The 15909-nt window shown below is 38.9% G+C and overlaps 1 protein-coding gene across 1 annotated transcript in view; it reads right to left on the reverse strand.

The window, feature by feature from the left end:
• Positions 1-503: 503 nt before the first annotated feature.
• PPM1H (protein phosphatase, Mg2+/Mn2+ dependent 1H) overlaps positions 504-15909 on the reverse strand; it is a 172783-nt gene continuing 157377 nt past the window's right edge. Inside the window, exons 9-10 of the mRNA XM_060244983.1 lie at positions 7741-7892; positions 504-1536 (exon numbers count right to left, since the gene is read on the reverse strand). Coding sequence (XP_060100966.1) covers positions 1389-1536; positions 7741-7892 — 300 coding nt within the window. The 3' untranslated portion in view covers positions 504-1388. The remainder of the gene's footprint in view (positions 1537-7740; positions 7893-15909) is intronic.

Here is a 15909-nt window from a genome sequence, read left to right on the forward strand (position 1 = left end):
TTTCAAATGTTGTCTTCTTTCCAATATGCAAGCTACTCTTTACCCTCGAATGGATGGTCTAGACTTTAGTGGTAAGTCCATAGTTTTGGAGGCAGTATCCGTGGAACCTGACTTTCTAGCCACTTGTGACTGTTCAAATGACAGTAAATCTACATAGAAATCCCACTGTAGAATAGATAAACTTGATGTTGTGCAGGTAAATATAATTATTTCGCTTAATTTTTCTATCCTTATACTATGTAGATATATTGAGCATGGTAGGCAGAACAGCAAACAAGCCAATAAATGTTGTCTTTATAAAAGGCTCTTTTCTTTGTCTTCCAAGTTTATACTACCAAGTGCCTCTACCCTCCAATAAAATCTCACCTGTAATTACAGAAGCAGCAAAAGAAAGCAATGCTAAAGTAGCTTAGTAAGAAAAGTTGGAAAAAAATTGTTCAGGAGAAGAGCTCCAAAATATTCCAGTATTAGATAAAACATAGACTTAGAAAACAAAAAATTACTAAGGAATAATATATATTTAATGATCCTTTCAACAGGATATATGTTCAACAGACAGATGCATTCAATGAATGAAAACGTCTGGTGCTAAAGAAATATTTACTTCTGGGAATGTCTTTCTAAAGTAAGATTTTTCCCAGTCTGCTACATCATAGTTACAAACACAAAAATTCTGACAGAAAAAAAAGAACACAAAGATACATTTCCAAACCAAACAATTTTTCACTCTCCTCTTAGTCAACTTTGCTAATAGCATCTATAAATTAGAATTTCAGAGGAAAAAATGGCTTTACCACTTATATATATAAAATTAATTGCAAAGCTCCAAGAATTCTAAGATACAAGAGGGGGAAAAGCTTGAATTTAGGTTAATAAATAGATTTCTTTAGTAGTTCTCCACTAAAATATTAGGTTTTTTTTAAAAAATCACATCTCATACTTGTCAGATTTGGGGTTTTTTACCTTAATGTTACACATCTATTTGTTCTAAAGAAAAGTTAATTTGGGTGGGGACTGGGTACCAGTTTCCACTTCACATCCAAGTGACATTTTCAGGCTACATTGAACTGGAAAAGAGAAAGGAATTTATCAGATCACAACAGGGTCCTCACCAGGAGGAACATTAAAAAGGAATCACTAATACGCTAGCAGCATTGAAGTTCTGCCCCTGATATGCACCAAAAGACATTAACATAGGGAAGCCGCAACTCTTATGAGATACTTTTAATCTTATACAATCCAGCCCCTACAATTAAGGTAGAAATGTTCCCCCTCCAATCAAGTTTAGAATAGAACATATCCAAAGTTGCTATTATTTTTTAGCAGCCTGACTTTTCCAAAGGTTCTTACTAAAAAGCACACTTTGCCCACAAGTATCAGTGCTTCTTTTATGACAGTTTGTTCCCATGTATTAAAGGGATGACGTAGACAGAAATGTCGTCTCCTGAGCCCAGTCTGTCATTGGATATTCTCCAGCCTCTGTCTTTCAGCACTCCCCTGGCTCGCATTACCAGATCCTGAGCCGCTAGCGTGTACCTACAAGTCATTTTTTTAAAAAGCCACAGATCAGAAACATTGTACAAAAACAAAGCTTTATCACATTAGAGAGAATCCATTCCATGTTCTCGCCTTACAATACAATTGAGTAGCTAAGAAGATGGCAGATATACTTACAGAAAGTTTCTAGAGCACAGGAATAGCCATTGTGAATTCTCCTCCATGTGCCAAAGCCCCAGATAATGGAGTTGGCAACTCTACTGTGGACTCCCAGGGACAGCATGAGAGATGATGCAGAGGTCTGTAGCAGGAAATCAATTAAAATTCTTCCACCCCCCACTTACATTCAAGAAAATCTGCTGGGCAATCCAACCAACAGTTGCTAGGCCTGACACTGTGGTTACAGCCATTACATAGCTCAGCAGTGATCATAGAATGTGTTGCTAGCTCTCCACGTCTACAAGCCACCTTACAGTCACATAGAACAGAAATTGTAATGGTCTTCATGCCAAGTAGAGTTAATAAAAATCCACCATAATGTAAGAATAATGCACAGAAGTGGGTATATAAATAGCCCAAACTGCAAACCTGAGTGAATGAACTATCCCTACTTCCTAAACCCTTTACCTGAAGTTGTTAATTATTGCAAGATGCTTGACAAGAAATGAGAGAGCACCTCCAGAGTGAATAGCTGAAAAGGCTGGTTACCATTAACAGAGACATAGCTAGATCCAGGTGGGCAGCCGTTAGTTTGCCCTCTTAATCAACAAACTGCATGTATTCCAGCCACAATACCTGATCCCCTCGTCTGATGAAGTGTGCTTAGAGAGCACGCAAAAGCTTACATTCTAAATAAAACTTGGTTGGTCTTAAAGGTGCCACTTGACTCCTGCTTTGTTCAGAGACATAGCTGTTTATTTTATATTGACATGTACAAAAGATTATCTCCTCATGCCATTCCCTGAATATTCTTTTCATGAGGGACTGGGAGAGATCTTGTCAAAATTTGTACTCAACTACAGAAAGCCTAAAAGATTATTTTATAACTTCCAAACTTGGTCCCAGAGTGTAAATCAAACCATTTATTTATTTAGCAAAGCAACACAATCGGACCAGGTGGGGAAAAGGAAGGTGTTACTTCAAATATGGAAAACTACCAGGTTTGCAGAAAAATCCCAAATCTAAAAAAAAAAAGAAAAAGATTAGGAGGTTTAAAACTTCCCAAATGGAAAAGTTATGTATGTGCAATAATGTCAAAAACATAGAGAAAACAAACTTCTAATTATAAAATAAAAAAGCAGGCAATGACTGCAGACAGCTGTAAAAGAGCATATCAGGAGCTAGAAAGAGGTTCATCCTCGGTAACAGAGGAGTGTTTCAGGAACTTGGAGATAACTATCAGTATCGGTCCATTACTAAATGCTTTATTTATTAATGCAGTGAATTTAGATTTCAACTGTCAAGGCAAGTTTACAGAACTGCTGAAGTAGCTTTCAAGCAAGTAGTTCTCCCTAACAAAGCATTTAATTGGAACAGTATTTCCCCCCACAATATCTATTTGCTGTTGCTACTGAAGCTTCTAATATTGATCAGAGGAAATATTGTAGAGATGAAAAAATATTCTCCTGGAATTAGTCACTTCTCTCATCTATAGCCTAAGATAAGAAAGGGCTATCCCCACTCTACCATCCAAACAGTAGGCAAGGCAGGTGAGAAAGGAAGATTAGTGATATAGCACTCCAAGTAGCACCAGCTCTGCCCAATAACTATTTTAGTTTTACCAAATTAAAAGTAGACTTTTGGACATTGAATACCAGGAATTATATAGTCTGGCCAATAAAACTTGTTCTCCACTGTGTTTTTAGATTCTCCTCACCATGGGGAAAATGGCCTCATATGTTTCCCTTTTATTGACACCTCAGCATCGAAGAGCTTTCTCTCTTGCTAAATGTAATGCTCTGCCCTCTGCCATACTTCTTGGCAGATTTAACAAGACAACCTACTCTCTTAGGTACTGTCCTTGTGACCACACATCCGTTGAAACAGTCCTTCATGTCTTGCTCCACTGTTTGCTATATTCACAGCTTCGTAACCCATTTTAGAGAAATCAGGAGACTGCTTGGATGCCTTGAAAGTCTGTAGGCTCCTGACTGGTTTCTCCCCGAGAGACACTGAAATAGTAGCCAAGTTCATTTTTCTGGCCACCATGACACGCCAAAGGATTTTGTAACCATACTTTTAACTGGTAATGATGTTTCTAAATTTTAACTGTATTTTTGTATTTTATGGGTAATTTTTATTCTGTATAACTTGATAATTCTCTTACTCTGTATAACTGATTTCTTTTATGGCCGACGCCAACGATGATGATGAACTATTTTAGTGTGGAATGAAGTTTCTGTTTTGCTTCTAGCAAAGTCACGTCGTCTGAGACAACTTTCAGGGAGATGTTATTCTACCCTTATACATTTTTCTTAAAGTTTACTGATATATTGATACTGGCTTGAAATTCTGCCCATGTGTGTCAATGAACTAGGGATGTAAGATTTTCAAAAATCTTGAAACCACTATAAAAAAATGTCTTTCCATTTTTTCTCAGGAAAAAAGGAGAGATTTTGGGGGAAACTGAAATATTTGCAATCTGTACTTTCCTATCAAACCTAAACTTATATTATTTATTTATGAACATAAAATGCATCATTCATAATTTAGGCTATTGCATAAATGTCTTGATTTCCTTTAAGAAAGATCACAAATATACCCAGTACTTGGGAGAGAGTTACAAACTGCTGTACTCTATGTTATCTTAGCACGTATATCTTAATTTTTGCCCTCTGAGAGGTTGAAAAATGCAAAAAATGAATGTTATAGTAAACAAAATCATGTCTGTTATGTGGACAGAAACATTCATACAATTACAATAGGAAGAACCACCAGCATATTTGAATATTATTAAACTATACAATTGAAAACAATGAAGTCTTTAATGATGTATTGTCCTTAATCACATTGTAGTGCCGCAGGGAGGGTGGGATAGAAATCTAATTAAATAAATAAATAGTTTCCAAAATTGTTTACATTTACATAAAAACATATTGTTGAAAATATATTGTAAATTTCTATATAATACATTAGTAGTAGTAGTATTGACTATTGTAGACTCTTACATTAAAAATGTTCACACTACATTTATTTTGAGGTAAATCTCTTTCCAAAAGGGAGTGAAATCATCTGGGAGGGGCTTGGAGGCAATTTATAAAAATTGAAAAAACTTCTAAACTTTTTCATCCCATATGTTTCAAGAGAAGTCTTCTTAAAAGAAGCATTTCACTTATTTCTCCACACACAAGTCTCTTTCAGCACTCCCCAACATTTCCCAATTTTTCTACTAGGGGAAAAATTATTTCCATTTCTCCCAGAGCCTTCACATCTTTATAATGATGTATTTATATCCTTCCATATAGCATTCTGACTTAAAGAATTTGTATCCTAACTTCTCCCGACAGCTGATTATAAATCAAAGAAAGTTTCATGTTACCCACATGCTCACCAGAGATGTAACATCCCCAAAAATGGAATGAGGAGGAGTAGGGTTGCCAACTACAGGTTGGGAAATTCTTGGACTTCTGGGAGTAAAGCCTGGGGGGGGGGGGCAGGGTTTCCGGAGGGGAGGGATCCTATTGGGGTTAGATGCCATAAAGTCCACTTTCCAAAGCAGCCAGTTTCTCCAGGGGAACTGATCTCTATATTCTGGAGATCGGTAATAATTCCAGAAGATCTCCAAGACCCACTGGGAGAATGGAAACCCTGGGAGGGGAGAAAAGAATTTTCTCCAACATTTTAAAACTTCTTTCACCGTCTACTCTTCGCCTCTCTATTTGCTTACAGTTATTTCACTGGAGAGAAAAGTGTCTATACTTCTGCTAGCTTGACCTCTAGGCAATCTCACTTAAGCTTCTCAGAAGGCAGATTGTGCACAATTTGTTCACATTTTATGCTTAGTTGGAACAATCTTAGTTCAGAAGAAGAGTAGTTAGCCTTTCTCACATTAGTAGTACAATTAGAATTCAAGAATATTTACTATTTGATGGGCATGTTTCAAATATCAACATCATGCTTTTTTTAACTTTTCAAAATTTTTATTGAAGTAAAAAGGATCATACAAATATAAGGTAAGTATAAATTTAGCAAAGAGCAGTATATAACGTTGAGATATGATCCAAGTCAGTTTGAAAAAATGTAACAATTCAAATAATAGCATAACAACAAAGGGAAAAAGAGAATGGTATGCTCATAACGAATTTGTTATAATGGAGCTTGGAATATCCAAGAGGAAAAGGGTACATCAAAAGGAGACTTACAACAATAAGAGGTCTTTATACATCAAACTTTTGGTAAGTGAGTTGATATAAAACGGGTCACTATATAGTTTTTCCAAAATAGGTAGCCATATTGCAACATAATTGGTGTAAGCTTGGAGGGGATCGTGTTGATCCAAAGCTGCCTGAATTTTGTCCATTGCAATATGTTCCCAAATCTTAAGAAACCAGGAATCAAGTGACAGGCTAGTTGGGGTTTTCCAGGTTTGTGCAATTGATGTTTTAGCAGCTGTTAATAATTTAACAATTAAAGATTTTTTAGAGGGCGTTAGTTGTATGCCCGACCAGTTGTTAAGGAGTATAACTTCTGGAGTAATGGGGATTAAAATATTAGTTAAGGAAGAAATATGGGTACAAATTAGTGACCAAAAAGATTTGATTTTGGGACAATCCCACCAACAATGAATATAGGATGCCTTGAAGTCACAGTTCCTCCAACAATCAGAGATCCATGGGGGAATATATGAGAGAGTTGATGAGGTGTATGATACCAACAAGCGATTAACATATAGTTTTGTTGAGAGATATTATTTTGGATTGTAGTGTTTCACTAGCCCAGATGGAATCCCACTGTTCTGGGGAAATAGTAACATTACAATCTTTTTGCCAAAGAGTAGTATATGAGGATAGAGAGATTTCTAGTTTAGTCAAAAGGATTTGATATAGCTGTGAGATGAGACCTTTTTTTTTATTTTTGTTTTGGTTTTTAGGCAGTTGAAGAATCAGGTGTTCAAAATCTGTCAAAGGGCGAGAAATGGACTGGCTCACTCTGAGATCTTGAAATAAGTGTCTGATTTGGAAGTATTCGAACCATGGTGAAGGCATTAACAATTTTTGGTCTAATTTATCTTTGGGTAAAACTTGTCTTGAGGTGGAGAGGAGATCAAAAAGAAAAACTTTTGAAGAGCTTCTCCAAATTTTATAAGAGGAAGGTAGCTGAGCTGGGGGGAACCATTTTTGACCTATAAAGGAAGAAATGATAGAGTATCCTGGCGCTAAATAACAGTGTTCAGAGTCCCAAACGGATAAGAGAGCCTTAAGGAAAGGATTTACAAAATGCCAAAGTGGCCGTTCAGATTTCGTGAGCCATAATATTTCATAAAATTCGAGAGGAGAAAAATGAGCCTCTTCTATAGATTTCCAAGGGGGCGGAGGATGATAGTATAATAATTTGACCAATTGAGACAGAATTGTAGCTTTGAAATAGCGTGTAATGTCTGGAATTGCCATACCTCCTTTTGCCTTGGACCTACATATAGTCATCCTGCTTAATTACTTAAGTTAATTATACTTAGTTATACTTAAGAGCTGGACCTATGGACTATTCACCCACTCTAGCATTGCTTCCTGTTTAATCATACTGCTTTCCTAACAAAGATATAATTCATGTGTTCGTGGGGAGCTAAATACATACCAAATCTAGATATGAAATCCAGTCATAGATTTCACCATGGAGTGATTTTGAAAACTCATGAAGAAAACAAAATGGTTGAATGACTCTACTACCTTTAGAACTCTCTAATTCAAACTATGTAGCATATGTGTTTTGTCTACAAACATAATCTTTGATGATGCACAGGCTTCATAGTATAGGAAAAGAATGACGGAAGAATTATATGACTGCCTTCTGAATCTTTTTAGTTTAATAGTTTAGGTCATCCTCTAAAAACTGAAAACAGCTACAAGCCTCAGCCTCAGCACCAGAACCAGCTAGCTGCAAAAGCCTTCACTCTGGGAAGTGCCAACCTTACAACAAAAGTCAAGTATATTTATTAAAGACTTTAAACAAAGATAATGTTTATTTAGGGGGTGACAGGAATACTTTCTAGATAAATAAATATGAATGATAGGCAAAATTACAAACCTGTGGGGGTCATCAGGGTCACAGTTTGGTAGGAAAGTAGTCACAGCTTCTGCCACTTCTTCATTTAATAGTACATCCCAAAGTCCATCTGTAGCTAAGATTAAGACATCATCTGGGCCATGCCCATACTGGAGAAGATCATACACTCTCACCTGAAAGCAAAATGAAAGAAAAAAAGCAGCACCATTAGCTGAACCGGCCTTTCTGAGACTAGAAAAACCATTTACTGTCCTTTAACCAGTTGTATCGAATGTTGGCAGAAAAGCAATTCTACATAATGTAAGAGAAAGCATTTAGGAACTGAAGTTCTAGCAAGTAGTGCTGCTGGTGGACTGGACAAGAGGTCACTTATGTTGGTTACTTCTCTAGCTCAACAAAAGTTTGCAGTTTTAAAAGTTAGGAGTTCTTCAGCTGTCCTCCTCTACAGAAATCATTCTCTCTTCTAATGACAAGGCAGATCAGATCAGCTTAATGATACCCAAGAAAAACCACTAGCATAGGTCCTGTGTGGAAACTGAAAAGGGGTAGCCCTGTTATATGATATGAGCTTAATAAATACTGTTACTTTTGTTTTGTTTTGTCTAACAAGAAGATATCTAAAAGTTGGACTCAGCCAGCTTTTCTGCATGCTAAAAAGGAAGGATGGGTCCACTTTGATAACTAATAATGCTATGCTGGGGATCATGGATGCTGCATAGACAAAATCCATTTGGAGCTGGGTCTGTAGTAGGGATAGGAATTGGGTGAGACTAAGTGAAAGTTGTTTCCAACCCTGTTTGTACAGTTCACAGCACTCTCCAGTGTTTTGCCAGAATATGAATGAAAATATTTTCATAGATCACAATATTTTTCACAGTCACCAGAACAGACACAGCCTAAGTCTGATCTTTGGCACTGACATCTTTTTTAATGCAGCATCTAGAACATACTCCTCAACTAAATTGCTCAGTTTCACTGAAGCAGCATGCCAACTATTTTATTTATTTATTTCACTTATATCCCGCCCTCCCCACCGAAGCAGGCTCAGGGCAGCTTATATTCACAGAGTCATAAAAACAAGTATTGATATAAACCATAGACATAAAAATATAAAAATACACCATGAATACTGAATAAAAACATAAAACGATATCAGGTGCTATTACGATCTTAAAATAGAATATATTAACGTGTTGGTAATGGCGGCTAGCTGTCAATTTAGTCCATGTTAAGTGTTATGTTTTTCAATTACACCCCTTCTGTGAGGTCTTCTAGTTACTTGCATTCAACTTTCCAATGTCAACCCACCTGGCCTTGAATTCTGAAAGCAAAACCTTCAGGAGTCCTTCTGAACCACTAACTGAGCAATTTAATTACCCCAGCAATGACTATATTTTAAAAGGAATGAGGCAACCTTGTCACAGCAGAAAAATGGAAATTATTATCTGGATCAAAATTTGGAAAAGGTGCACCTGGCCTGTAGAGCTGCATTATCCTTGTGGCTGACAGGGTCAGTGCCCTACTGATATGTTGGGAATGCACCACAGAACTGCTAGATGAGACTGTTTATCATTTTTCACTGTGTACTGCTATTCTTAGAAACCAAGGAGTAGAAAATATAAAGAACTCTTCATGGAGTCAGACCTCCAATGGAAAATCTCTATTTTCCTGTAATTTAGGGGGGGGGGAGCAGAAGTAAACTATTGGTTCTAATATTGTTTGCTAAGGGTAGAGAAAGATGCAATTAAGGACTTTAAACCAGGTAAACCAGACACCCACTGAATGGTACACTCATTTAAACAAGCTAAAGATATAATCTGGTTAACAGGCAAGTCCTCTCCCAAAGGACTCACCATAACTTACACTATCCAGATACCAACAAACATTACAGCAGCAAAGAATAATAAATACAACTAACCTAATCAGTGCTGTTTCTTTCTTTCCCTAATCAAGAAAGAGAAGTTCCTAATAATAGTCTACATATATACATAACAGGCTTAATCTCCCTCCTGTTGAAGTTTATACTTATGGTATCCCAGAAAATGTGTATGGTTGCTTCAGCCTTTTTAAAGCACACACTGCCATGGGCTAATACCAAATAATACAGCTGGTGGAAAGAGCTTAGATTTGGGTGCAAGACCTGTGAATTGAAACTTAATTGTGCACCAAAATTGTGGAATCTTGCCGTACTCCGATATTGTAGGAAAAGCTAGTTAAAACATCTATTGAAATGGGGGAAAATAAAAGTACTATCTCGTCACTGTGTGTGCTGTGTTCCTAAGACTACTATACAAGACTTCTGAATGTTGTGGAATTTTACCACCACATGATCTCCTCAGGATCTGGACTGGGGACTTCTGTTCAAGTTGAAGGACTTTTCTTGTGTATTCCAGGATTGGACTTTATATATGATTATTCATGTCCTTCTGTTGCACATATAATGATGTTGTTGTCAGGGTATGACTATGATAATTATTTTATATGAGAGTGGTAAGAATATATTGACAATTTACATTATTGGTATTAAGTTTTCTGTTTTTTGTTAGGCTGATTGTCACGGAACCCTGCTGGGGTTTTTTTTCTTCTACTCTCAACCATGATTCTCTGATTCTACTCTCAACCGTGATTTTCTGTTTGGATTGCACAACCTCCAGATGGAGCCAGAAGATCTCCTAGGATCACAACTGAACTCCAGACAACCGGTCTCTTCCCCTGGAGAAAAGAACTGCTTTGGAGGGTGAACTCTATGGCATTATATTCAGCTGAGGGCAACACTGATTGCCTAGCAACAGCCTCTGGCTAGCAGCTTCCCCAGTGGACAAGAGGGAGGGAGTGACAGAAGGAGGCGGCCACCATGGCCTCTGAGGAAATGCTTCATAAGGCTGCAGCAGCCCTTTCTTAGGCCAGTTGATGGAGAGGACACAGAGAAGCATCAGAGATGTTGAACTCTGGGAGAGAGCAGGAAAGGTGTGCTACTGCAAGGGTGTTTGGTTTTCTTAACAGCCTTTTCTAAACAGCTGGGGGAAGTTGCTGAGAGTCTGAGTTTGTGAGGTTTGTGTGGTTGCTGGGGAACTGCTGTTTGTTTTGAGTGGTTGTGTGCCTAACTTGCCTGAGAAATAATAGATGTTTGTATACAAATGCTAGAAGTGTCTGAGGTAAAATCAGGGAGTTGGAATTCTTAGTGTTGGGGAAAAACATAGACATTGTGGGTATTTCAGAAACTTGGTGGAATGAGGAGAATCAGTGGGACACAGTGATCCCTGGATTTAAATTATATCGGAAGGATAGGGAGGGAGGGTTGGAGGTGGGGTGGCTCTGTATGTTAGCAAAGGTATACAGTTCAGTAAGATTGAGAAGGTCAGAGAATTAGATTCGCTTCTAGAAATGCTTTGGGTTGAAATAGAGGGCCCAAAAGGAAATTTAACTATAGGAGTTTGTTATCGCCCGCCAGATCAAAAGATAGAGGACGATTATAATATGATGAAAGAATTAAAGATAGCAGCTAAATGTAAATACTGTGTCATAATAGGTGATTTTAACTAACCGCGGATTGATTGGGTCAATATGTGTTCTGGTCGGGAGAAAGAGACTGAGTTTCTAGATGCTTTCAATGACTGTGCTATGGAGAAGATGGTCACAGAACCTACCAGGGATGGGGAGATCCTGAATTTGGTCCAAAGTAATGCCCAAGACCTGGTGAGAGATATAAAATGATTGCACCACTTGGAAGCAGTGACCATAATGTTATTGATTTCACCATTTGTATAAATAGGGAGTGGCCACAAAAGACCAACACAACCACTTTTAACTTTAAAAGGGGTAACTTCTCTGAGATGAGGAGGCATGTGAAGAGGAAACTGAAAGGAAAGTTAAATAGAGTCAAAGCCCTTGGGAAGCTTGGAGGCTATTTAAAACTACAGTCCTAGAAGCTCAGATAAAATATATACCACAAGTCAGGAAAAGCACAAATAGGTATTTTAAAAAGCTTGCATGGTTAACAAAAAAAGTAATGGATGCTGTAAACGGTAAGAAGGATTCCTTTGAGTGGTGGAAAGCTAGTCCAAGTTAAGTTAATAAAAGGGAACACAGGCTGTGGCAAATCAAATGCAAGTCAAATGCACTGGCAGAGACTGACCAAGAGAGAGATCTTGGGGTCGTGTTAGATAACTCACTGAAAATGTCAAGACAGTTTGCGTTTGCAATAAAAAAAGGACAACACCATGCTGGGAATTATTAGGAAGGGAACTGAAAACAAATCAGCCAGTATCATAATGCTCCTGAATAAATCGATGGTGCGGTCTCATTTGGAGTATTGTGTGCAGTTCTGGTCACCACACTTCAAAAAGGATATTATAGCATTGGAGAAAGTCCAGAAAAGGGCAACTAGAATGATTAAACGGCTGGAACAATTTCCCTATGAAGAAAGGTTGAAACGCTTGGGGCTCTTTACCTTGGAGAAACGTCGACTGCGAGGTGACATGATAGAGGTTTACAAGATAATGCATGGGATGGAGAAAGTAGAGAAATAAGTACTTTTCTCCCTTTCTCACAATACAAGAACTCGTGGGCATTCAATGGAATTGCTGAGCAGACAGGTTAAAACGGATAAAAGGAAGTACTTCTTCACCCAAAGGGTGATTAACATGTGGAATGCACTGCCACGGGAGGTGGTGGTGGCCACAAACATAGCCACCTTCAAGAGGGGGTTAGATAAAAATATAGAGCAAAGGTCCATCAGTGGCTATTAGCCACAGTGTGTATATGTGTGTGTGTGTGTGTGTGTATGTATATATATATATAAATTTTTTTTGGCCACTGTGTGACACAGAGTGTTGGACTGGATGGGCCATTGGCCTGATCTAACATGGCTTCTCTTATGTTCTTATGTTCTGTGATCAGGCAGGCAAAAAGAGACTATGAGGAGCATATTGCAAAAAACAAAGACCAACAAAAATTTCTTCAAACACATTAGAAGCAGGAAACTAGCCAGGGAGGCATTGGGGCCCTTGGATGACCATGGGGTAAAAGGATTACTGAAGGAGGGTAGGGAAATGGCTGAGAAGCTGAATGCATTTTTTGTCTCCGTCTTCACTGTGGAAGATGAGAAGTGTTTGCCCACTCCAGAACCGCTAATTTTGGGAGGGGTTTTGAAGGACCTGTGTCAGATTGAGGTGACAAGAGAGGAGGTCCTACAACTGAAAGACAAATAAAAAACTATAAGTCACCAGGCCCGGATGGCATACATCCAAGAGTTCTCAAAGAACTCAAAGGTGAACTTGTGGATCTCCTGACAAAAATATGTAATATTTCATTGAAATCTGCCTCTGTTCCTGAGGACTGGAAGGTAGGAAATGTGACCCCCCCCCCCCCCATCTTTAAAAAGGGTTCCAGAGGAGATCCGGGAAATTACAGGCCAGTCAGTCTGACTTCAATTCCAGGAAAGTTGGTGGAAACCATTATCAAAGAGAATGAGTAGACACATTGATGAATGAAAGTTATTGAGGACGACTCAGCATGGGTTCTGTAAGGGAAGATCTTGTCTCCCTAACCTGTTAAGAGTTCTTTGAGGGGGTGAACAAAAATGTGGACAAAGGGGACCCAATAGATGTTGTTTACGTTGACTTCCAGAAAGCTTTTGATAAAGTTCCTCATCAAAGGCTCCTTAGTAAGCTTGAGCGTTATGGAGTAAAAGGAAAAGTCCTCTTGTGGATCAAAAACTGGCTAATTAATAGGAAACAGAGTGAGTATAAATGAGCCATTTTCGCAGTAGAGGATGGTAAGCAGGGGGGTGCCGCAGGGCTCAGTACTGGGTCCCATGCTTTTTAACTTGTTCATTAATGATTTGGAGTTGGGAGTAAGCAGTAAAGTGGCTAAGTTTGCACTAAATTGTTCAGGGTGGTGAGAACCAGAGGATTGTGAGGCATTCCAAGGGTGGTCTTAGGTGATGCAAAGAATGAAAGCTTGCACACAGCAGTGATAAAACCACTATATACAATTTATTTACACCTCCACTCTCCAAACCGACAGAATGCTGCGCTGCAACTCCACCATACATAACCCACACACAGTAAAGTGTCTTTGTACATTTATACAATCCATCCACCCAGGTAACCAATCAGCTTGCTGCTGAGTCATGCTGACATTGTCCAGGCTGATGCAATCTGGCAACCAGCCACCTTCTGTCACTTAGATGATCTACCTGGCAGATCTGTTACTTTCACTTGCCCAGCATGTGCTTAGAAATTGCTTGGCTTTCATAATATTAACAAAGGGATCTGTCGAGACTGGGTGAGTGGGCGTCAATGTGGCAAATGAGGTTCAATGTGACCAAGTGGAAAGTAATGCACATTGGGGACAAAAATCCTAACTATAAATACAAGTTGATGGGGTGTGAACTGGCAGAGACTGACCAAGAGAGAGATCTTGGGGTCATGGTAGATAACTCACTGAAAATGTCGAGACAGTATGTGATTGCAATAAAAAAGGCCAACGCCATGCTGGAAATTATTAAGAAGGGAATTGAAAATAAATCAGCCAGTATCATAATGCCCCTGTATAAATTGATGATGTGGTCTCATTTGGAGTTCTGTGTACAATTCTGGTCCCTGCACCTCAAAAAAAATATTATAGCATTGGAAAAAGTGCAGAAAAGGGCAACTAGAATGATTAAAGGGTTGGAACACTTTCCCTATTAAGAAAGGTTAAAACGCTTGGGGCTCTTTAACTTGGAGAAATGTAGACTGTGGGGTGACATGATAGAGGTTTACATGGGATTATGCATGGGATAGAGAAGGTAGAGAAAGAAGTACTTTTCTCACAATATGAGAACTCGTGGTCATTCAATGAAATTGCTGAGCAGTCGGGTTAGAACTGATAAAAGGAACTACTTCTTCATCCAAAGGGTGATTAACACAAGGAATTCACTGCCACAGGAGGTGGTGGCGGCTACAAGCATAGACAGCTTCAAGAGGGGATTGGATAAGCATATGGTGCAGAGGTCCATCAGTGGCTATTATCTACAGTGTATTGTTGGAACTCTCTGTCTGAAGCAGTGATGCTCTGTATTCTTGGTGCTTGGAGGTGGCACCAGTGGGAGGGCTTCTAGCCCCATTGGTGGACCTCTTGATGGCACTTGGTTTTTTTGGCCACTGTGTGACACAGAATGTTGGACTGGATGGGCCATTGGCCTGATCCAACATGGCTTCTCTTATGTTCTTATGTCTGTCTCTGAGGTAAAACTGCTTTGGCAGTTTGTTCAGTGTTCCTGAGTCGGCAGTAGGTGAGAGACGGGGGAGTCAGCCAATGGGAATCCAGTGGTGGTGACTGATGCATGATAGGCCAATGGTCTGTTGAGTGCACCTATCAGCCAATGGGAGTGCTCCATATGCCCACCACCATAGGAGAGTTATCATCTATGATGATGAAGTTCCTTTATACTTAGAAGTACTGTCTGAAGGAATGAGCAAGCGCACGAGTCTACAATATATGTTCAACTTTCTAACAGGAAACATTGGAAGTGTGCGGTAGCAACAGAAAGCCACTAATAACAAACCTGCTTCAACCACCTATATCCAATAAGGTTACATCCATTCACTTCTTACTTAAAGAGTATTTTTAAGGCACAACATTTTAGATGTCAGACCTCTCATTTCCACACAACATAGGATATTTCTGTTGGTGTCCTGTGAGTTTAATAGGATGAATGCCAGTTTATCACAGGATATTTATTATTTTATTTCTATCTTGCCCTTCCCACAAGCAGGCTTAGGATGGGCTACAACATGGAAAGCTCAAGGCAATAAAAGCAACTATCAACTATAATACTATAAAATCATTAAACCCTTAAAACCAACCAGATGGCTTTCTGAAAAACCACTTTTCAGTGTCCCAGCACAGTATGGCTAAAAAGAAAAGAGAGGCCAGAGATTTTCCTAGATGGTAATGTTAATTGTACTCAGATAGACCCAGAGCATGTATCATAGCCCAGTGACTCAACAATCTACAGCAGATTACGGAAAGAGGACCACATGATATTTGATGTCCACTGCCTCACCCAAAAGCTTGGTAGAACAACTCTGTTTTACAGGTCCTGCAGAACTATAAAAGATCCTGCAGGACCCTGATCTCTATTGGGAGCTTATTCCACCAGGTTGTGGCCAGGGCTGAGAATGCCTGGCCTTGGTTGAGGCT

This window comes from Heteronotia binoei, chromosome 8, assembly GCF_032191835.1.
Source record: "Heteronotia binoei isolate CCM8104 ecotype False Entrance Well chromosome 8, APGP_CSIRO_Hbin_v1, whole genome shotgun sequence".
In the NCBI taxonomy this organism is placed as follows: domain Eukaryota; kingdom Metazoa; phylum Chordata; class Lepidosauria; order Squamata; family Gekkonidae; genus Heteronotia; species Heteronotia binoei.